The sequence below is a fragment of the Gadus chalcogrammus genome, chromosome 10, assembly GCF_026213295.1.
Source record: "Gadus chalcogrammus isolate NIFS_2021 chromosome 10, NIFS_Gcha_1.0, whole genome shotgun sequence".
NCBI lineage: Eukaryota > Metazoa > Chordata > Actinopteri > Gadiformes > Gadidae > Gadus > Gadus chalcogrammus.
The window spans coordinates 22,062,176-22,087,175 of NC_079421.1; the positions used below are offsets into that span (position 1 = coordinate 22,062,176).

Sequence of the window (25,000 nt, forward strand, 5' to 3'; positions counted from 1 at the left end):
TCTCTCTCTCTCTCTCTCTCTCTCTCTCTCTCTCTCTCTCTCTCTCTCTCTTCTTCTCTGTCACCCTCTCTCCCTCTCTCTGCCTGCTTGGCATTTTCCGCGCTGAATGCCAGAATTGTCTATAAAGTGAGCTGTCAGAGGAGGGCCTGCGATGAGATACATCAGGCTCATTGTGAGCCCGAGAAAATAATGAACCATTCCCATTTCTCCCTCTTAATATGTTAAATGCGCTATCCATGACAAGTGCATAGAGATAAGCAGTCCCTCTCTGGCTGATTAAATACATTGGCTGTATAGAGAAGAGCTTTGGCAGAATGGGAGTTCGGGCAACGCCATTATAGCATTATAAGCATTATTTTGAGTCACAGACCCGAGATGAAGGCCTTCTTGTTTGTGTGCATGTGTGTATGTGTATGAGGCGCTGTGTATGTTGGATAATGGCCTTGAATGACGTGGTCCGTCTGAATTCTCTATACGATTATTGCAGTTATTGTTGTGTGAAAACTAGATTATACTTTCACGTGTTCCATCATATAAAACTTTATATCTATCTATAAATCGCGTGCGTTTCATAGCAGTGTTTGTGTTTGAATAAAAGCTTTAATAACTGTATGCTCAGAGTGCTGGCTTTGAGACTTCTTGGTAAATATCTCTAGCCCTCTGATTTGTACGGATAATCAAAAAGGAAATGCTATTTTCGTAGTACAGTTTTAAGTTGATTATATAATTATACAGGGTTTCCATAGGGGCATTAATCCTGGCTTGTGTATGATTTTAAGTGTTCATTCTTAATGAAGTTATTTTAATGCAAGCATAATGATAAAATATGCCTGTTGGAAAAAAGCACAAACTTTTCGTGAATTTCCGTGAAACACATTTTTTACACGTAATACCTTCACTTCAAGTGTTGAAGAGGTCTGCTTGTATGTTACGTCGTAATATCCCTGCAAATCCCTCCCTTGATTTGTTTTTATTAAATCTACTTTTATGAACACGGTGGCGTGTGGGCAAGCACAAAGCGTGTGCACTGTGTCTTCCTTAACACTGCCTTTGCAACCGGGCTATTGATCATTGTCGTCCATTTTGTCCCTGCAGGGTCCATATTAGATTAGGTGACTCCAAATCAAAATAGATGGCCCCGACGTAGTATTTGTGTGTTAATCGAATCATAAACCATCCGAAAGCAGCATGCATTCTGGGAGCAAAAAAAAAAGGGAAACGTGATGTTTAATTCAATCGTGTGAGTTGTTTGAGAATCAGTGAATTCCTGTCGCACTTATCCAGACGCAAGCAAAGCACTCCCACCTGTCAGCAGACTCCAGGGTTTTTTTCCCTCGTCCCCGCCTCGCTAAGACTGCTTACTAGACTCCCGGTTTATCTCTCATTTCCATCTCGCTATCTTTCAAACACACTCACACACCGAGACAGACAGACAGACACACACACACAGACACAGGCAAACACACACACACACACACACCCCTCCCGGGTTGTCAGTGCAGCTCGCTGCCTGGCGCGCGCTGACACCTGTCAGGGTTTTCATTAGGAGATCAGAGGACTGCAAACTAGAGATGTTCTCGTGTTGAATTTAGGGCAAGTCTGCAGCACAAACATGTAAGGCTCGTCTGCTCTTTATTTCATCCAACAGGGGAAGAGGGGGGGTGGCGGTGGTGGTGGTGGTGGTGGTTTGGGGGGGGGCGGGGGGTTGCTGACACAGAAGTACGGAAATATGGACCGCTGAGAGATTGGGAAGGATGGATGGAAGATGGAAAGGAGGGAATACAGACACCAGGAATGGAGAGGATGGGGTAGGATTAGGAAGTTAACCCAGAGAAAATCCATAAATGGATAGATAGATAGATAGATAGATAGATAGGTGGAGAGAGAGAGGGAAAGAGAGAGAAAGAGAGAGATAGTTGGATAGATAGAGAGAGAGAGAGAGAGAGAGAGAGAGAGAGAGAGAGAGAGAGAAAGAGAGAGATAGTTGGATAGACAGATAGTTGGATAGATAGATAGATAGTTGGATAGATAGATAGATAGATAGATAGATAGATAGATAGATAGATAGATAGATAGTTGGATAGACAGACAGACTGAGTCTGTGCTGAATTCAAGTGTGAAGACGACAGGAGTTTCAGAGGGCGGAAAAATGCCTTGAAATCAATTAGGAGGAGCGAAACCCAGCAGCTCGGTGGAGGAGGGGGGGGGGGGAGACGTCTGTTGCCCACAACCCTGCTCTCGTTCCCGGCCCCCCGCTTCAGGAACACGCCCATAGGGAGCTACCGGATATATGAGAACCGTCCTCCCGGGAATGAGATGAAATCGCTCAGAAATGAAGCAGAGTCGGTGATTCCTCGGCTAATTGAAGAGTTCTGGCTCCGGTTGCGTCTAATAGGCCAAAAAGTATAAAAAAATATATATATATATTCCTTCTTTTTTTCTACTCCTTCCAAGAACTGCAGTTTTAATTCCTCCAATGTTATGGTACACCCAAAAAACACACAAGCTAATGAAAGCCTCTAGTAAATGCGTAAGAACGGACGCCGCCGAAGAAGGAAGAAGAGGAGTGAGATCCGGATCCAACCGCCCCCCCGTCCACAGAGATCCGGATCCAACCGCTCCCCGTCCACAGAGATCCGGATCCAACCGCTCCCCGTCCACAGAGATCCGGATCCAACCGCTCCCCGTCCACAGAGATCCGTCGGGGGACTCAACCAGACATGAATGTTGAGCCCGGACCAACGATGGATCATCCATAGCCGGCAGGAATTAAGGGAGCGCTGTGACGATCAGTGGAACTGAGAGGGGCGGCTATGGGTGGGGGGTGGGGGAAGAATGGAAGAAAGAGCCGATTTAGCTCTTTTTTTATGTCGCCATATTTGAGTCTCCTCCCTTAGCTCCCCCCCCCCCCCCTACCTTCCCTCCTCCTGGTGGCTCTCGTGAGCCGGGGGGGCTAACAGACGCTGGGGCTAATGTGGCTGGGTCAAACGTGAGGTGGGGCTAACAGTCTCTCCTCAGCGTTCTGAGCGTGGACTCGCCGGGTGCCTTATTGTGGGCGTTGGCGCCGTCGAGAGACACGACGGAGCCCACGGCGGCTGTGGGACAGCTTTCCCTTTTATAGATATTTAGTCGATTTCACGCAATTTGTTCCTGAAAACACAGATTGAATCAGCAAACGTGGGTCGGTTGACGTGGAGGTCGGGTTCATTCGTTGACGCGTTTTTACGGATACAGGCTTCGAACGCGGCACAACCCCTCCGGATCCAAATCTACGCGAACGTGTCTTCAGAAGCGCTTTGAGGAGCGCTAGCAGCTGGAGCCACAATGGATCCCGTAGCCGCAGATCCGCCCGCGAGCGGAGAGAGGAGGAGCCCGACGGGGGCGCGAGCAGCAGACAGTTAGCGCTTCAAACCGCTCGAAGGAAACAAAGAACGATCGTTGGGATACGGGGCCGGGATTATTCCCCGGGAAAACCCGGGACTGCTAGAGCCCCTGGCATCCCGAGACCAGGGGCTGATGGGAGGACCCCAGGCGAAGCCGTCTTTGTGCTGGAGGTAATGCTTCATCCACTGGGCAAACACCCCCTCTTCTCTGCCACTGGGAATAGTAAATACTTTCACGGCATGCGCCTGGGATTTTAGTATCTACTTCCTGGCTCCCCTCCCTCTTCTTCATCTTCGTATCAACAAGAGAGCGCAGCGCAATAAAACTAAACACAAACAAAAGCACACAAAAGGGAAGGCAAATCCAGGCCTCTTTCATCCTCGTCTGGGGGTTCTCGCTCGCTGTCCTTTGGCAATTGCCGTCTCTCAACTTGTTTTCTGCTCCGGCTGCCAGGAGAGCCAAACTACACAGCTATTCCCCGCAGACAGCTAAACAGCGGGGCGTTTAGAGAACCTGCCTCTTTGTCTCCCAACCGGTTCCCCCTGCAGTCCCACCGCCGCCCGCCGTCCATTAAGACAGATGAGCTCCACGCGAGGACCGCGTGGGTCCGGGCGTGAGGCGGCGTGCGGCCGCGGTGCTGCTCCGGTTATCGGGGGGACATTAACCAGGAAGGAGGGCAGCAGTCACACGAGGCTCCGTCAGAGCCCCAGCAAGCACGCAGGTACAGCGTGGTGGAATATATAATGAGGCATCACGCGAACTGCAGGGGGACAGGGGAGGACGGGACAGAGAGGGAGAGAGGGAGAGAGGGGCAGAGAGGGAGAGACAGAGAGAGAGAGGGAGAGAGAGAGAGAGTGGGCAAAATAAGGCCCTTACTAGGAGACGAGGACGGTGTTCTGACTCTGTTCCAGCGAGCAAAGGCCATCACTCAGTTTTCTTAGTACATAATTAGACTGTTGAGATGGAAATAGGAGTGACAATTTCATTTGCGATGGCATTACATTTGCACGTACGCTCAGATTTTCTACCGTCAATTCATATAATAATTATCACCGGTTCTCACTGCGGTCCGGGCCGCGCTCTGTCACGCAGTGTCCTGGAAGCCAGTGACAGGACACGCTGTCAGGAAGCCATTTTGTTCCATCCTCACAAGCTCGCTCGCTCGCTCTCTCTCTCTCTCTCGCTCTCCTAATCTCTCTTTCTCTCTTTCTCCAACACTCACTCTCTTTTTTTCTCTCTCCCCCCTTCTCCCCCTCTCCTTCTCTCTACCCCCTCTCCCCCCTCTCTCTCGCTCTCCCCTCTCCTCCCTCTCCCTCTCTCCCTCTCTCTCACCCCTCTCCTCCATCTCTCTCTCTCTCTCTCTGAGGGAGGCAAATTGCCATTTCTATGCCCACGTCAGAGGGACACAAACACTCATTCCTTTTAAAATGAGGCTCTCTGGTTCTCCACTGGCCTCTGGTCATCTGGAGAAAAGTCTTTTTAACCAGCGCTGTGTATCACTTTATGCATTCAGATGCCATTCATCAATTTCAACTGAAACAGATCCAATCATCGAGGCGGTAATGGGAAGGAAAAGGCTGCCTCCAAGAGCTTCTCCCCCACTTGAAATATTCCTCATCTACATCACCTCTAATTGTCTCCAATAATGAGATCCCGGAGTTAGAGGAGCTGTCAGTATGCATTCCGTTTTGTTTAGTTTTAGACGCAATGGGGCTTTTTTTTTCACGTGATGTGAAATAATTAGGGCAGGGCGTACAGTCGTCAACAAATGCGCTTATCATTGTCCATTACAATAGAGAAGCTGCTTAGTAACACCCATCGGAGGAAGATTCCAACAATGGCCTGGTGGCCAAGTCTGGCAACATCAGTGGCGGTTCGTTTTTTATTTTCCCCAAAGTCAGCTCAGTGATTACAAATAAAAGGAATCGGCTGTGCGAACATGCACGTACACGCACCAGACAGCACACAGCCGCACACACGGGAACGCACGCGCACAAGCACATACACACAGATGCACACGCACATACACACACGCATGCATGCACACCAATGCACGCACACGCCCCAACACTAGCACACACACACACACACACCTCTGTTCCGTCCACGCCCCTCACAGAGGTATCGTGTAACAACATAAAGCCTTCCTGAAAGGTGCGTGTGTTACATAACCGGTTGTCCACAACACTCAGACAAAGAGACTATTATTACATAACATAACGACAAACTGTAAAGATTGTATTTACCTTCCAAAACTACTTTGGAAAGGCAACTGCTTTTTTAATTGCCTCGCCCGTCACAGTCATATCAATTAGACAGCAAGGGTGAAGAAAAATCACCCAGGTTACAGCTGTTTTCAAAAATAACTTTCATAAATGATATCGGATTCAACTCAAATGACCTTAACCTTGTGAAAACTACAGAATCAAAAGTTGAAGCAAGTTTGGTTTGAAGATCATATACAACTTGTATATGATATATGCAATACTGTACGCATAACACGCACACACACACACTCACTCACTTGACCGACACACTGTGTGTGTGTGTGTGTATGTGTGTGTGTGTGTGTGTGGCTCTCTAAGTGGGCAGGCAGGGAAGTGAAAGAGTGCCAAGGCAGGCCTTATACACACACACACACACACACACACACACACACACACACACACACACACACACACACACACACACACACACACACACACACACACACACACACACACACACACACACACACACACACACACACACAGTGCTCCATACTTTTTGCCCACTTCTTTCCGCCCAGACGCAGTTGACTGGCAGAAGCGTAAAACAGACATCCACTTCCACTAGCTCCCGCCAGCAGATGTCTTCCTCGACGGCGTGCCGGGGACTTTGGAAACATCAGCATTAATTCCCTCACTAAACGTTCCCGCTGAATAATGCATGGCAGCGCGGGCAGATATGTAGATTCCCACCTTCTCTGTACCTTTGTCAGCCTAATTGCTGCCATTCAAGAAGCTGTGAGGCCGGTCACTGCTCAAGATCACACATGGCTGCTAGGAGTCAACACTGCGAGCCGAGACACTATCAAAGAGCTGCCCTCAGAGAGAGATCCCTGACATTAGGGGGTCTTAGGAGGACATCAAAGCAGAGGTACACTTCTGTGCGTGAGCATGTGTGTGTTATTCACATACTTCTAAGCACATCTGAGGGCCTTATCGCGCCATTGGCAATCATACACACACACAAACACACACACATTTATACCTAAACAAACACACACACACACATACACACACACACACACACACCTAAAAGCACACAAATACAAACACACCCACAATTAACTCCACCCACACACACACGATTCAAAGACAAAAAACCTAAGCACACAATTCTCGACACATACACACACACGCCGACCCAAAGAGAAATACCTGAACACTGAGGTCAACACACACACACACACACACACACACACACACACACACACACACACACACACAGCGCGACGGCGTGCGCTATCCGTCCTACCTTGGTCGGGCAGCTGGCAGACGTTGGGCGGGACGGTCATGTTGAGCACGTCGTTGACGGCCGTGTCCACGTAGTGACCCCGCTGCACGTCGTGCTCGCTGTCCGTCTGGTCGCTCTCCTCGTGGCCGCTGTCCTTCAGGCTGTTCCCCTCCAGGTCCTTGAAGGTGGATGTGCTGCATGGGGGCCAGCGGAGACACAAGGGAGACTCTGGTTAACTGACAGAACCCTTACAGAGGGAGGCTCTGGTTAACTGACAGAACCCTTACAGAGGGAGGCTCTGGTTAACTGACAGAACCCTTACAGAGTGAGGCTCTGGTTTACTGACAGAACCCTTAAAGAGTGAGGCTCTGGTTAACTGACAGAACCCTTACAGAGTGAGGCTCTGGTTTACTGACAGAACCCTTACAGAGTGGGGCTCTGGTTAACTGACATAACCCTTACAGAGTGAGGCTCTGGTTAACTGACAGAACCCTTACAGAGGGAGGCTTTGGTTAACTGACAGAACGCCTGCGGAGTGGGGCTCTGGTTAACTGACAGAACCCTTACACAGTGGGGCTCTGGTTAACTGACAGAACCCTTACAGAGTGAGGCTCTGGTTTACTGACAGAATGCCTGCAGAGGACCGTGAAAAGAGAAGGGATTCTCCCTTCTGTTTTCGGTTTCGTTCCCGTGTTTTTGTAGACTGGGTAGCCCCGCCCATTCCGCCGGCGATTTGAATCCGCCCTGCAGAAGGGTCTGGGGAGGAGCTTCTTTCTGCTTCCGATACGTTTTTTGCGGGAGCCAATCACCAAGCTGGCTTTTCCCCCTGGCGCGCTGTTGCATGGTTAACACAATGACGACAGGGAACGGCTCTTGTGCTGAAGAAAAGGACAGCAGCCTCCCCAGACCAACGAGCAAACTACGATTGAGCTTGGTCTGGCAACAGCCCGACTAGAGTTTTTGTGTTCCCGTGTTGGGGTCTGAAGACCACATCTGGGTCTGAGGAGCTCACCCTTCATCCCCCTAGCCTCCCTTTTCTCTCCTTCTCCCGACTCGTCCTTCCTGTGTACCTTTTTTGTTGTTCCTTTGAGCGAAGCCTTTCCACTGTTACCGATGAATCGGCCGCAAACTCATTTCAGGAGCGTTTCTCTAAACGAGTTCTGGGTAGAAGGACCCGTTGTGCGGTGACCTTGTGACCCTGTGACCCTGTGACCTGGCAGAGGAGCGGGCTTCGTGTTCCCGAAGCGAGGCGGCGCGCTCGCTGAAGCTCTCCAGGGCCTTTGTCCAATTAAGTTCGGTGTGCATTCATTTATTAATTTATTTACTTATTCAACTTAGCATTGCTCCGTGGGCCTTGACAGAGAGAGTGTGTGTGTGTGGGGGGGTGGGGGGGGGGACGTTGGCTCGGTGAGCTGTCGACGAACAAGCGGCTTGCAGCAGCCAGCCACTAACATCAGACCCATGCTGCAGTATCAGGGAGTCGGTGGAAATAAGATGGATGGGAGTGAATGCTGGGAGCCTACAAACTGTGCATCTGTCTTGTTTGACGCTCGCAGTCAATAAATGGGCTGGTGTGTATAGGGGAGTGCGCTAGCCTGTGTTTTTGTATGTGTGTGTGCGTGTGGATGTGTTTGTGTGTGTCTGTGTGTGTGTGTGTGTGTGTGTGTGTGTGTGTGTGTGTGTGTGTGTGTGTGTGTGTGTGTGTGTGTGTGTGTGTGTGTGTGTGTGTGTGTGTGTGTGTGTGTGTGTGTGTGTGTGCATGGGTGGATGTATATGTGTTTGTCTGTGTGTGTGTTTGTGTCTAAAGTGTGGGGGCACAGTAAACAGCTGCACAACCACAGCTTGATTTATCCTTGTTTGATTTCCAACCCACTGGAACAGCGCTAATAAGAAGAGTGTGGTGTGTGTGTGTGTGTGTGTGGGGGGGGGGGGGTGCACATGTTGCTGTGAGCAGGAAGGCACCTGGGCCAGGGCAGGACACGAGGAAAGGAGGAGAGGAGATGCAGAAGGCAAGATAAGGCGCTCTGCATTCTCGGAGTAAAACAGGACGACTAAGGTTAGACCGGAATATGTTTGCACTTACTACTTAACATATTTACCAAAGAGGGGGGGGGGGGGTTGCAATTAATAACAGCACAGCCCACTCCCCCGCTGTAGACCCCCTCCCCAATCTCAAACGGACCCCTTCTCCCTGCAGAGGGCAGAGGAGAGGAGAGGAGCGGTCCTCTCAGATGCTATCGCTGTAATTGCAGCGGTGAGAGAGCACACCTCCTGGGCCTCCTGAAAGGGCGCTCTTTGTGCCGGGCGGTGGAAGGGCAGCCGGCCACACCGTGATGCTCTGTGTTTACATTAACAGGGAATCTTTCTTTGGAGGGGGGGGGGGGGGGGAGCAGGAGGAAATTGCTATAATGGGTTTTCCAAAGGCCAGGGTGGGCTCACACAATGGAGCCCCCTGGAATGCCCGATAGCTGCAGGCGACGGGGGGGAGGGTGGGGGGAGAGTTATAGCAGCGCAGCCGGGCGGCCTGGTAGGGAGACCTGACGGAGCTGACGGACACTATTGTATGACCCCGGAGGGTCCCTGGGCACCCGTCGGCCTGATCCCCCCCCCCCCACCCCATCCCCCCCCACCCTATCAATCGCACAGCCAGATCGCATTTCCTGCAGCAGGTGGAGGAAAAGAAAATAACAAATAGGTTCCACAGTGCTACTTCACATAAATTCGGCAGTTGCTGAGTAGGTACGGCGGGTTGAGTTGTGGCCGGACGTTTGCTAGTTTGATACCCGGCTCTACCAAGCTGTCGTCGAGGTGTCCCTGGGCAAGGCACCTCACCCTAGCTGCTCCTTACGAGCTGGCTGACGACGTGCGTGGCTGACTCTGCCGTCGCTGTGTGAGTTTGTGTTTGAAACGTAAGTCACTTTGGAAAAAAACGCCTTCTATATGCCCCGAACATAAATCTATACGGTGATCTGCTGTGTGACATCCATGACATATTTATATTGCATTAACATGGTGTAGTACGAGATCAGAAGACGCTATAAATACGTTGATATATAAGTAAGTAGTTCTATTTTAAGCGTTTGAAGTCCCTGTTTTGTGTCATTTAATACCATGGCTGCTCCTGTTATTTCATTTCAAGTAATAGGATTTGTTCCTGAATAGATCCTGCGACACTAAATGCTAAAATGTGATATACACAAGTATAAACATCCAAGCCACCAACCAACGGCAAAGCGTGAGTAGCGGTGCGGTAATTGGAGAACAACAACACAGAACAAAGCAGTGGGGGACGTGCTAAAAACAGACACACCTGAAGCATGACTTAAGACATACCTTTTAATGAGGTGGGCTCTGCTGTTCACGTAACTGGAGTCAATGGAGTAGTTCTCCGTCTGCAAGAGAAACAAGAGGGACGCAAGGAGGGGGTGGGGGAGGGAGGGGGGGGATAGGGTGGGACAACAGAGAGAGGGACTTTTAATTATGGAAGGCACCAAAATAATGTCCCAAGTAATTGGCAGTCAATAGAAATGTTATTTGACACCAAAGGCCGCGCTGAGCCGCCTTGTCTTTCTAAGAGACGCACACAAAAACACAAGGATGGTGGCAGGGGAGCACGGACAGGAGTAGGAGCCTCTCATCCTTTTCCCTCCTCCTCTCCTTTCCTCTCCTCTCTCCCTCTCCTCTGCTGTGTGCCGTTCTCCCTTTACTCTGTTTCACTCCCCTCCCCTCTGATCTCCTTTCCCTCTCTCTTCGTCTTTTGTATTCTCTCCTCCCCTTAGCTATCCTCTCCTCTCCTCTTCCTATCTCCTCTCCTCCCACCTCCTCCTCTGGGCGGTCATGCCCTCGGTATTTGAAACGTTATCGAGACCAAATGCCTCACACACACAAACGCACACACACACACACACACACACACACACACACACACACACACACACACACACACACACACACACACACACACACACACACACACACACACACACACACACACACACACACACACACACACACACACACACACACACACATACACACACACGCACACACACACAGAAGAAGAAGAAAAGTCAGACATCCCCGTTTTGGCGTGTATTTCTTCATACAGAAACTCACTTCCCCGTGTTTAAATATATAAATATAAGTGAGCAAATCTGCAAGTAGCGGAAATTAAGAGAGTACCCGGGGAATGGTTACTTTGCAATTGCAGATGAAAAGCCTTTCAAAAATATGCATACGATGGATCTCTGACCCACATTAGAGAACACAGTTCAAAGACGCTTGGCATTTAACTTCTATTTTTCCCCATCTTCATCACATTTCTTAACATTTATTGAGCCCACATTAACATGGTATAGGCTGGAGATTTCCCGGCAGATGGAAATGCACGCTGTCAACGTCCACAGAGCAGAGGAGTGTCTGCAAAGCATCCACTCACACGGGATAAGAGAAGAGACAAGTGCTCCTAAAGGACATTCACAGTCATGCTAAAGTAAGGTTACAACCCTTTCAACAAAACTTTATAAGATGCAGCTGTTGTCGGAAGCAATAAAAAAGAAAAGGAAGAAGAGAAAAAGCAGTTCTCTCTCTCTCTCTCTCTCTCCCTCTCTCCCTCTCCCTCTCCCTCTCTCTCTCTCCTCTCCCCCGCAGCAGATACAGGGTCCAGATTAAAACTGAAGGCCGGCCGCCAGACCTCCGAGGAGAGTCTTCAGCATTGAATACATGAAAAAAGGGCGAAGTACGTCCCTGTGATAACAAAGGTTAATGGAGTCGCCGGAGTGCTTCCGTTGGAGCGTTACGCGAGCTAGAGACTGTATTCCACACAGTCCTCTCAGACACAAGTGGGTCAACGGTCCCTATGGGGGCAAGACGACAACCGTACACCGTTTGTATAAAGAGAAAGAACAACGTAGGGAGAAAAAAAAAACGGAATCCACATGCCACAGGGGTTAGAGCCTTTCAATTCCTATCATTGTATAGGGCCTGTATATAAACGTCAGGCTGGATTTCACGCCTGGGCGCTCCCGGAGCAGTGACAGTGGAGAGTCTGCCTCCAATCTCCCCCAGAACAACAACAACAGCATCAAATCCCACGCAGACAAATCACAACCAGCTAATGCGTTTGCCACACAGCTCCCCCTGACCTGTCGGCGGGAGCGCTTTTATAGGACCTCACGCGAGGTTTTGAGACGGACCAGACGCGCCACCGCCGTGTCTGCGTGGATGCTCCGAGCGGAGACCCCGTACTGTTTCTGTGACAGCTTCAAAAGGAACATGTACACAAACGTCGGTGGCAGCCATTTTACGCCGCCCTGCCACCGCACAATGTGCTGCTCATCTCCTCCATAGCAATAATAATAATAGCACCGAAAATCAGTCCGCGGAGAAGGGGGGTAATTACCGGACGACGTTTCGCAACAAAGTCACGTCAACTCGGCCCGGATGAATGCCTTGAGTCACCGCGAGGAGAATGAGGCAGTCGGTCGCCTCGGCTCTTTGATTCCCTGATTGTGTTCGCCGGGGCTCACAATAACAACGTCCTCATCAGGAGCGAAGGCATTTCATAGAGGGGTATTAAAGACGGTCGCGCAGTCTGGATGGATTCATACCAGTTTCCTTTTTCGTTGTCCTCACCTAACTGATCTTCACCTTGTGATGATCGTGATTCGTGACGATAAGTTTGTCAGCGGGAGCCGACAACTTATATTTACACCAGTATTTACACCAAGGCACCAGCCTTCCTCCACGACTCCTGTGCTGCTCGACAATATCTTTATCAATATAATTGGCAGCTTTCTGTGAGGTGACATGCACACGGTAACATTAAGGCTAAGACTCCATCCGTTAAGTAATTCATAATAATTGCCCCTTAATTAATGATGGAGGTAATCGCCGTAAAGACAACGGCCTCGTTGGTTGACACTAAAACGTAGGGCCAGATATGTAGGAGCCACCGTAATGGTGCGGCGTTGTACCTGTGCTCTACTTTGTGGCCCAGTGATCAGAGATAATCCATTATTCAGCCTCCTCTATGTCTCGCTGTGCATCGAGGGGGCGGCTAATGAACATGCATAGCGGGAACAACAAGAGCATAAACGCCATTAAGGAGACAGCAAACTCATCTCCCCCCCCCCGCCCCCCCCCCCCCCCTCCCCCCCCCCGCCTGGCTGCAGGTGAGGGGAATGGACGGCCATACGGAGAGTGGACTCAAAAGGAACACACAATATGTCCCCGATTCTCTGTCGGTGTTTCAGCGGGGATGTGTTTTCCATAATGCAACAGTCCTCCAAGGTCCTTACATCAGCTCTCCTCAACCTGTTCGTTACCGTCTGTCGCCCGCTATGCAAATTGGAAATATGTTCACGGCGAGGGAAATGTTTAACTTTAACTACTCAAACCTATCAAACTGCACCAAAGTATGCTCCTCTGTCGTTGTTATCTTAGTTGTGTGAATGAGGAATGCTAATTATGTTCTCTAATCAGCTATCCGTATAAGGTCATGACCATATTTGAACGCTGGGACGTACATCACGTTTAGCAAATATGCACTGCATAGTAACAGGCTTTTGATAGGCTGTGAAATAATTCAGACATATACATATAACGTTCATAAAAATAAGTATACCTATATATATATATATATATATGCAAAACGATTATTTACATATATTAGCTTAATGGCCAATGTTCCAAAGCCGTTACTGGTCCCCGGCCCGGAGGTTGAGCAGCACTGCTTTAAATAGAGTGCCAGTGCTTAAAACATTCATTGCAGGTGCCTACCAAAGGAGGCACTAAGCATATACAAAGCGTTCAAGGTTGTCAATTGCGATTAGCATGCGCTTTAACATGACGCTCTAATAGGCTGTGGCAGCTGCTCCCTGGGGGCTAAGCCATCTAATCGCCAGAATTTTTTAAATGAATAAAAAAAGTTACGATTTCCATTGTAAATCTATTTAATATACATACAGATGAATACACCGGAGGAGTCACCCTCGGCATTAGTTGCTCACTCTGGGCTCCTTATTGTGAAGGAGACTCGATTTAAAAAAAGAAAAGGAAAAAAAAGGAAAGAAATTCCTGGGTTCCTGTTCAGAAACGTAACGTCCGCCCCAGTATCTGACCGGACCCAAATTCGAGAAATGTCAATATTTCTCTCGCCGGGTTCAAGTTTCAGTGCAGAAGAGGAGGAGGAGGGTTCACTCTATCAGGGTGAGGATGCCACAAATGGCTTCCTAATCAGATTGGACAATGTGTTGTTGTGATCCGAGCGCGGTGCCGGTTTGGCAGCTAAAGCCACTCCAATCCCACAATTATTGTTCCGTTTCATCTCGAGGACCCAGCGAGAGAGTCTCTCGTGCCACCGGCTGACTAATAGCTGGTGTCAAGACCAGCAAACGGGTGTGGGGGGGAGGGGGGTGAGGTTTGACCCCAGGGACTTGCCCCTCCCCTCCTCCCCTCACCACCGCCGCCACCACCTCCACCACTGCCACCCCCACTCAACAGCGCAGGCCCACCTTCCCCCTCGTGACTCTTTCTATCCAATAAACCGGGTTTTGAGGATGAAAAAAGAGAGACAGAGTGGGGGGTTGGGGGGGTGAGGCTTGGCTCGGCTCTTTGGCACCGAAAGGAAAAGCAATCTCCTCGCCTAGTTGCTACCGTGAGATTTGATTTGCCTTCGTCCCAGCGTGACAATTGGTTCCGTAGTCTGGATGCAAGTGTATTCATTGTGGTGGGCCACGGGGGGCAACTGCAGAGAGGAGCAGGGCTGGTGGCGGGCGGGCGCGCGGGCGGGCGGGCGGGTGGGGTGAGGTGGAGGTGGGTAGGGTGGCGCTCTGTAGACAACAGCACTCACACCAGTAAGCAGCAGATACGATCAACAGATGGCACAAAGACAGGGGGAAGAGAGAGCAGAGATGAGGTCACGCACGGCCTCCCTTTTATATGCATCACTTTTTTTTTTTTTTGCTGTTGCACATTTCCAGTATATCAAATAACTGCTATAAAACAGGCGTTTTTATACTGAAAACAATACGTCCTGGGGTGGAGGGGGGGATATTTCAAAGGCAGTATAAAGATGATACTCAGGGTTTAATGGTTTGACTCACTGTTTGATGTATGTGTTCCACCACTGGTCAATGTAATATGAGTTAAGGTGGCCATTTTGAGTTTGAAAAAATAGCATTGACGTGGCTGCCATTTTGATAAACGTAGTTTGCTAGCAGACTGCATCTATGCTTGGATTAGAGTTCTAATAAAGAGGAGGAAGAAGGGAAAATATAAGAAACAGCAAATGGATTCAGATCTGATCTGGTATGCCGGTAAATCTTTATAGTCACTGACTTTTAAAGGACTTGATATACACGTTGCTCTGGGCAATGTTGTTTCCCTCTACGCACAGACACACACACACACCCACACACTCCAGTATCAGCTCATACTGTCGTTTGCCATTTTGTTTGCGAGTTTGTGATGACAGTTTCAATTTCCGTCTCGATCGGCACTGAATTTCAAGCTCACTCCTAGACTTCCCCCGGTCGGGGAAGGAAATGTGACACATAATAAGCCTGTTTTTGATATCCTCAGGAACAAGGATGTATTCTGACACAAAAATAATCAGAAAGAGAGCAAACACATGCAGAATTACAGATGCATGTATCCCTTCTGCTGCATTACTGCAGTAAGTCAGAGACAAGACGATTGTGTGTGTGTGTGGGGGTGTGTGGGGGTGTGTGTGGGGGGGTGTGTGTGTGTGTGTGTGTGTGTGTGTGCGTGTGTGTGTGTGCGTGCGCGTGTGTTTGTATTTCTGTCTGTCCTTCCGTCAAGTACATCTATTCCAGACCGAGTTTCACACATACGTACGTGTTGAGCCAAGATTTCCTTCACAGTTCAACTGTCAAAATCCACCATTCAGCCTACGCCTCGCAAACACTCTTACAGACATTTTTCCCAGCATGCCCTGCGTCTACTATCTCCACATTTGCATTACTGTGCTGGCACCCAGTCGTCCCCAGGTTTTCACCCTGCAGCACCTCTAAGCAGCTCAGCCGAGCTCTGTGTGGCAACCATGGCAAAGACCCAGCCTGCCGCCTCCGCCATAGCCTGAACCGACTCCCTCCCAGTCCTCCTGAATGGATTCATTTGATGCATTTCATGTAAGGTGCTGCTTCACACATGGCAGGTCCGGAGATGTATCTCAGCGCGCATAGCCCTCCGCGACTCCGTGTTCCACAGCGACTTCGCCCCCTATGGCCACTACTACCACTACTAACTACTACTACCACTACTACTACCAACACTACCACTACTAACTACTACCACTACTACCACTACAACTACTACTACCACTACTACTACTACCAACACTACCACTACTAACTACTACCACTACCACCACTACCACCACTTCAACTACCACTACTACCACTACTTACTACTACCACTACTACAACTACCACTACAACTACTACTAACTACTACCACCACTACTACCACTACTACCACTACTAACTACTACCACTACCACTACTACCACTACTACCACTACAACTACCACTACAACTACTACTAACTACTACCACCACTACTACCACTACTAACTACTACCACTACTACCACTACTGCTGCAGCTGCTCGAGGTGGACGCACCATGTTACACCGCGCTCTACCATGATTACAGAACTTCACAAGGTTCTCTCTCCCGCACGCCCGATTATAGATTCAGCTGCTTCTTAGAGGGGGGGGGGGGGGACCCCAGACCCACCTCACCCTCCTCCACCACCACCACCATCACACAACCCACCCCCCAACCCCACCACCACCATCATCACACAACCCCCCCCACCATCATCACACAACCCCCCCCCCCCCCCCCCCCTCCCCTTGGGGAGGATCAGCGCTAAAGAGGTTGAAGTAGTGCCCCGAGGCAATAGCACGGCGGAGGATGAGATTACATTTTCTATTTCTGACTGCTCTAGGGGCTGATGGGCTGGGCGGGGTGGGGGGAGTCGGTCAGTGGTGAATACAGAGAGTTGTGGCCATTTAATGTCAACTGGCTGTGCTGCTGCAGCCTCAAATCAAACACAATCAATCGCAACAAAAGGGGCCTGCAGATGTGACGAATAACCTGCCACTTTCTCTGCATCATTTCACTTCATCAGCCATCACTCCACCCCAAAAACCAATCGGCCATTCAGGAATCAATCACGTTATGAGAGTGAGTGATTTGGTAGTCAGACTGTGGGCATAGCCTTTTAATGTGCACTCTGTCCGTTTTGTACATTTCTGTACTTGTTGCCCGTGGGTGCGCTGGGATTTAAACAGCTGGGAGGGTGAACGAAACGTTACAAGGTCAGGTCTCACCCGACCACTTGTGTGTGCTATTGTAACTGTTGCTGAGTGTGTCACAGATTTTGCGTCAAAACACAATGCCACTTCCTGGAAGTGCATCCCACACGTTGAGTGGGACTTCCTGTGTAAAGTGAGGACAACAAAAATACTTCTAAAAAACTCATCAACGATCCTGTGTGCAACTCGTGAAAGGGTAGCTCTGGATTCAAAATCAATCCGTCTCTCCCTCAGACGCAGACAACAGACAAGCATCCAATAATATATTCAGCCGTCTATTATTATTACGATTATTATTATTAGGAAAAGGAGGAAATAGCCATGACCGGTGACCGTGCCACTCAGACCCCGCAGGCTCCACGCGGACGCCGTCAATGGAGCTGTGATTAATTATACATACATTAATAGCAAGCGCATTCATTATTCATGAGCTTCTCAACGTCAAAGCTGCCCTTGCTTTTAGAGTGATGAAAAGATTTTAAATACTAGCCCCCGCGTGTCCCCCCCCCCCCCACCTTGCAGACGTCTGCATTCCGGCGCAGTCAGTCGCCTGACGTTTGCCTCACCGCCTCCTTAGCCCGGCCTTCTGTTCCCTTCTTATCAGCGGGGGGGTCTTTGTTCTACTCTGGCTCTCTCTCCACCCCCGCGCCACTCAAAGGGGGCAGTGGAGTGGCACCCGCGCACGACGGCCGGCTCCGTGCGGCCCTTTGCGGTTTCATGTAGATCCGAGGGTGGGGGAGGGAGACACTCTATCCGTCCCGGGGGCCAGCGCGCTATCAGTCCATCAGCGAGTTCGCCTCGGTCTGTGGCGGCCGAGCCGGGGTCTCGGCTTACACCCAACACACCTGCGTCTGGAGCTCTACCTGGGCGCGTCGGCGCCCGGGAGACCTTTTTTCGTTGGGAGAGCGGTGTTATCGCTCTCCTCCGATCCCCCCACCCCCACACCCCCCCCCCCTCCCGACCGCCGCCCCCCCCCCCGCGACAGTCTGATCCGCGGGATTAGGAGTTCCAGGTGCTTTACGTCGTTAAAAAGAGGGACAGGAGGAGAGAGGGCGGAGGAGGAATAGTTGGTTATCGCCGCGGATACCAAGAGAAGGAATCCGGCTTACTTTTCTTTAAGCCCGTTGAACGTAATCAAAGTCAGATAGCAGGAACTTCCCCCTGAGGCGAGTCCCGGGGGAGTTCCCTTAATTTGGATGTCAGGCCCAAAAGTTTTCACACTCCCCCGAAATCCGTTAATGTCCGCCTGACGCCACATGAGAGAGAAGTAGGTGGTGCGTTACCCAACGACGCCCAGAGGGCTCCCTGTCTGGCGGTGAAGGTAGCCTGTAATCCAGGTGGATTTAGGGGGAGCCCAACCCTTCCTGGACCAGCCAGTGATAAACAGACATTAGAGGCAGACCTTCAGCCATGAGGAGGAGGAGGGAGCTGAGGAACCTCTTGAGAGGGACGGGGCAACAAGTTGAGGCACCTTCTCCTCTGGGAGCCGGCCTTTATAACATATGGAGAGACTCAGTAAGTATATGTACTGTATATAAAGTGTCTATGCATCATCACAGGTTATTATGTTGGTCCACAAAGAATGAACCGATCAACCTTTGCGGGGAAACAGACCCACTTATCCTCTTTACTTATGTCTAGGCTTCACTCTTAGCTAAATTATATATCTGTTGTGTGGGCCTTTTTTTTATTTTTGGTCAGCAGCAACAGTCACATTGACTTTAGCCAGACTTTTGCTCTCTCTCTCTCTCTCTCTCGCTCTCGCTCTCGCTCTCTCTCTCTCTCTCTCTCTCGCTCTCGCTCTCGCTCTCGCTCTCTCTCTCTCTGTGCGTCTCTTTGTACCTCGCCCCCTCTGACGAGGCGTCTTTCCAGACATTTTTGTTGGGCAGAGATTTGCGTCAGCTCATTACAGTCTGCGAGGCTCTCCGAAGCGGATGCACTCACTCTGAGATGGATTGAGTAGGTCTGTTTATTGACATGCCTTAATCTGACACTGGATAAGAGAATGAGTCACAGCCTCGAGTCGAGACACACACACACACACACACGCACACACGGACACGCACACATCAGGACCAGTGCCAGCAGAGGAGGACGTTGCACCCAGGAATATGAGTGGAACTTCATCAGGATTTATTAATCTGAGCACCCCGGGCCGCTCGCTCAAACAAACCCTGTGTACCCTCCGTGCTCGCCGACTGGGCGGGGCGGGGCGCTTTGAAACCAGCGGTGAGTGCAGGTGCTCATAACCAAAACACACACACACACACACACACACACACACACACACACACACACACACACACACACACACACACACACACACACACACACACAGGTACATGGATAAATAGGCGATCCGTGCGCCGTTGGCACACATACCCAACTTCAAGCATTCATTTGTATACACACAGTTAGCCACACACAAACAGATACAGAGACACACACGCCACACATATGCACGCACACACATGTGCGCACTCGCAAACATACGCACGCACACACACGCACACACGCACATATACACACAGATAAACAGACAAAGTGTGCACTTTTGGCCTAGGCACATAACAACTAGCATTCATGTGTGCACAAACAAACACACACACGCACACTGACACGATCAAGACTCTTCCTCTGCCTGCTAACCTGCCACCACTTTAACCACCGTATCAGCATACACCAGCTGCCGTGTCTGCTGTGTTTTGTCTCACAAATGAGAACTGGTCCTCGAACCAGAGTTGGATGTGATAAGGCTGGATGCCAATAAATCATAGAAAGGAGCTTTTTAATAAACAGATGGGCTCACTAGATCCCCATCTCGCACACAACAAGGCTGCTAGCGTCGGCGTATCGGTAATGGACGCCAGCTCTGTGGCTTTGGATCCCGTGGTCCCGCCGCATCAACGTGAAGCACATCTGGTGTTAATATTTGGGACGGGCCTTCTATCTAGGCAGCTGTCCGCGGCAGGATTTGACGGCGGAGCATTAGCTGCACTGCGCATCGCTCCCACATCTGTGCACCTAGCTTGTTAGCCGCCGCGGCGGCGGCGCAGGCTGCCGTTAGCGCGCGGAAGTATAGACGCCAAATGTTGTAGTGTGGTTCGGTGTTCTCCGGCGAGCTGAGGTTTTGCATCGAAGGGGAAGTTCTTCTCAACTGTGTGATACACGGGCGAGAAGCTGCCTTTAAATATGCAAACCCTGTGCGTTGTAGCGGCCGCAACATGTAAAACTACTCGGAGCTTACGTGGAGAAACCCAAATCACAAGTCTGACCCTTAACCTCACAAGGAAACAGGATATACAAAGGCGCACACATACTCAAACCCACACACACACAAACGCACATACACACTCGCATACACCGAGATACAAACACTAGCCACAAAATGGAAAATAACTTGACCTCACTTGAAAACAAGATATACAAACGCACACCCACACACACAAACACACACTCACTCACACACACACGCACGCACGCACACACACAACCACACCCATGCACACACACACACATACCCATACCCACACCCACACACACACCAGGGAGGAGAAGCAGACTGGGCTGCAGCCTCCGCCGGGATGGGTGTGTGTGTGTGTGGGGGGGGGGCAGGCTGTTGGCCAGCAGCTATAGTGGGGCCAGATGTAACAGGGGGCCGGACCAACCCCCACACTTTCATTCGCCAGAGGATTTCAGCAGCTGAAACACACACAGGGATTAGCTGATCTGACTTTGTTTAGTTTAATTTGTATTGGGGCCAAACATGTTGTTTTTTTGGGGGTTGGACATCCAGAGTCATGGAAAATAACGTGGGAGGGAGTAGCGTTGGAGATGCAGGAACAAGGCGCACACACACACACACACACACACACACTAGTACGTGCACACACAGACACACACAATCCTGTCCTCATCGCCAAACAGAACCCTAGTGAGCCTCTTATTGTGATGCATTGTGTAATATAGCCGGCTCTGTCCTACATATGCTTCTTCACACCTTGACTTCCTGGAAACAAAGACCGTAAATCATTTGGTTCTGCTGCGGTGAACTTGTTGTTGTGAGGGTATGCAAACCTGTGTGTGTGTGTGTGTGTGTGTTTGTGTTTTGTGTGCGCGTGCGGCCGTGTCCGTGCCTGTGTGCGTGCGCGTGTGTGTGTCGATAAGCCGATAAATACAAGCACATATCTTAAGGGTGAATGTTTATCAAGATGGATGCCGATCGCTCCGCCGCGCTACCCTGATAATACCACTCTGCTCTTTAGTCCCGGCTTCTTGATTAAGAGCCAATCTCCTCCCAGGCCCACAGAGCGCGGCGTCCTATGACGGAGAAGTCCCCGCGGAGATCTGAAGAAATTACATTTGTAATCTGGGAATTTAATAAATGAACATGGGGAGGAGGAGGAGGAGGAGGAAGAGGAAGGAGGAGAACAGGAGAGATCTGTACACAATCATAATGATTCTCCTCCCCGCCGACTTATTGGCAACAGTGCACTGCTGGGGAGGGAGGGAGAGGGAGAGAGGGAGGGAGGGGCAGAGAGGGAGGGAGGGGCAGAGAGGGAGGGAGGGGCAGAGAGGGAGGGAGGGAGGGGCAGAGAGGGAGGGAGAGAGGGAGAGAGGGAGGGAGGGGCAGAGAGGGAGGGAGAGAGGGAGGGAGGGAGGGAGGGAGAGAGAGAGGGAGGTGGGAGGGAGGGAGAGAGGGAGGGAAGGGAGGGAGGGAAAGAGGGATGGAGAGGGGGAGGGAGGGAGGGAAGGAAGGAGAGAGGGAGGGAGAAAGGAAGGAAAGGAAGGAGAGAGAGAGGGGGAGAGAGGGATCGAGCAAAGGAGGGAGTGAGGGAAGGAAATAGGGAGGGTGCGAGGGAAGGCGATAGGGAGGGTGCGAGGGAAGGGAATAGGGAAGGAAGATAGGAAGGGCGTGAGGGAGGGAGGTAGGGGAGAACAAAAAGATCACCACCGCAGCGTTGACAAATGAGCGAGTGCCGTCAGGGAATGGGTCCGTGGGCTATTGAGGTGAGTGAGTGGGCCACATACAAGCAACCCCCGCTCCCTGCTCCACCATTAACGACAGCTCTCCCAGAGAAAATATGGCAGGATGCAGCCATCCAGTGTGCTGTAGCCAGGGCCTGCGGTCATACAAAAGCTTCCCTTTTTTGTCTTATGCAGGTGACAGTCTGGCAGGGAGCTAATGTACCATGAAGTGGAGGGATAGGGAGGAGGGTGGGGGGGGGGGGGGGGAATTCGCAGAAAGTTTTATTACAAACACACCCAAACAACCGCAGATGAAGGGAGGAAAAGGAAGCGTGCGCACTCCTGAGCATTGTCCCTCCACGGAGAGAAGGATAGGAGCACCCTCAGCTAGACCTCTGCTCTAACTGTCAAACGCTCTGTATAGCGATCACTTTCAGTCTCTCTCTCTCTCTCGCTCTCGCTCTCTCTCGCTCTCGCTCTCTCTCTCTCTCTCTCGCTCTCGCTCTCGCTCTCGCTCGCTCTCGCTCTCGCTCTCGCTCTCTCGCTCTCTCGCTCTCTCTCTCGCTCTCTCTCTCTCTCTCGCTCTCTCGCTCTCTCTCGCTCTCTCTGCGCCTCTATCAAAAGATGTAACTGTGTAAAAAGAAATGTCACGGCAAAGGGAAGAGAAGAGAAGTAAACCCTCCTTCCCCTTTTGATCGCGAGAGGAATAATTGGAGGCCTTTTAGGCTCATTAGGCTCGCGGCCCGCCAACCGTGAGGCTCCGGGTGTCCTTCCTGATTCATTCAAGTGGCTGCTTTGAAAAATATTCCTTCCCCGCAGTCTCCACTCTCTATGAAATACAGCGACTACATCTGACACCTGAGGTGCTGGTACGAGTGTGCTTTGGGCTGATCCCGCCCAAGCCTTTGAAAATACACCAGCGCCGTTGTTCACCGAAACAGGGTTCTGGTAATAAAGCCCTTATGCCCGTTGCGTAACGCTTTTCCCTGCTTGCCCTTGTTTTTCTTTTCGAGACGATACATTTAATCTCTCTCTGCATAAGGTATCGCCTCCGAGTAAGAGGCTCATTAAGAACCCTAGTACTAATGGGCAGCCACTCATTGCTATTAAAACTGTGCTTGTAATTATTGTAACTCTAATTACTATTACTGTATTATCCAAATTAACCTAATACTGGATCTAGATCACCCACGCCCGCGTTGGCTGAGACATGGCTATGAAGAATGGCACGACTGTCCCTTCAGATAAATCCAATATAATTAGCTGTTCGCCTTACAGGCCCTATGCGATGGTAATAATGAGCGCTACAGTAGCAAAGGTCAGGCAAAACCATTTACTGAGGATGCTGGCTGCATTGGTAATTGGACGAGGAGAGGAGTGAATAGCAGAGATGACAGCTTGGTGGAAGAGTGATTCTGTGTTCCCTTCCCTTTCTCCTCTTCCTCCTCTTCCTCCTGTCTTTGCATGTTTCAAAGAGAGGGGAGACACTGAGCCACACGCCCGCTACTCCACCGCAGCTTTGACTCCCATCTTTTTTTCCCCGTCTTCCCCTTTTTTCCCTCTCTTTTAAACCAATGATCTTCGAATAATAGAAATTGAAAACCCATTATAAATTCAGAGTAGACTACCGGCTAACTTGGTTAGAATGGACTAGTGATTCGATTGTGGGGAAGTGCTACAGGGTTTGGGTATAAGCTGATTTGGGGCTCGCTATGGAATTGATTGGCTGCCCTGGAGGTGTGCAGAGACAGCCTCGCTCCCAGCCGTTGGCTTACAGGACCGTTTACTTACTTAAGTCTGGTGTCGTTGGAGCTTAGCACACGCTTATCATTATCATTGCTACCACTCATAGGAAGAGGTAGAGATAATTAGAAACATAGAGGAGGCGGGAGGGAGAGAAAGAGAGGGAGGAAATAAAAAGAACAGAGAGAGAAAAGAGAGAGAGGGAGTGAAGTGGAGCTCGGAAGATAAATTAAGAGTATTGTAAGAATATAATAAAGAAGATGGAGAGAGCGTGGAAGAGAGTTGCAACTGAGATACACGACAGATAAAATAAAGATAGATGGAAAGAGAGGGAGAGGGAGAGAGAAAAGAGAGAGAGATGAATCAGAGAGAGTAATGAAAGAGAGGGCGAGAGAGAGAGAGAGAGAGAGAGAGAGCAAGAGAAAGAGAGAACCCACACACAGAAGCGGTCCATCCAGGTGCACAGGTTAATGAGCAGAGATATAAAAAGGACACCTGCTTTGTAAACATGTTCTCTCATCAGGAGTATTTTGACCATGTCCCCCAATGAGATATTCCCTGGGCTACACACACACACACACACACACACACACACACACACACACACACACACACACACACACACAGCCCCAGAGTCTCAGTCTGCAGACGTGAGGGACTCCCATGCTCCCCGTAGCCTGGCCCCGATCAACACCCTGATGAGATGGATAACAGCTTTAGAGTCAAATATAGAAACCGCGCCAACACGCAGAGTGTCTGCGCTAGATTGGTCCCTATTCCCCATGTTGCAACCCAGCCGCCCCCACCCCCCCCCCCCCCCCCCCGCACATCCCCCACCACCGCACTTCATTAGCATACAATGAGACAAACAAACAACCCAAACTCACAGGTCAACAGCTTTCCAACTGCGACGAGAAAGCTTCACTTGTTTCCATGGTCCCAGCAAAACAATTCAGTGAATAAATGAAGTGCGTGTTATTTTCTTAAAAGTCATGTATGTTTATCTGTCTGGATGGGGAGGGATGATTTGACGAGTGTTGGTGGCAACACAGACAAACAAACA

At 50.3% G+C, this 25,000-nt stretch overlaps 1 protein-coding gene across 6 annotated transcripts in view; it reads right to left on the reverse strand.

The window, feature by feature from the left end:
- Positions 1-25,000, reverse strand: part of pcdh19 (protocadherin 19) — a 59,913-nt gene that overhangs the window by 13,796 nt on the left and 21,117 nt on the right. For 3 of the 6 annotated variants that reach the window (XM_056600196.1, XM_056600194.1, XM_056600192.1), the window contains exons 3-4: positions 10,216-10,274; positions 6,904-7,076 (exon numbers count right to left, since the gene is read on the reverse strand). In XM_056600196.1, the coding sequence (XP_056456171.1) occupies positions 6,904-7,076; positions 10,216-10,274 (232 nt within the window). Of the gene's footprint in view, positions 1-6,903; positions 7,088-10,214; positions 10,275-25,000 lie in introns of all 6 variants that reach the window. The other 3 variants (XM_056600193.1, XM_056600195.1, XM_056600191.1) reach the window with 1 other exon arrangement.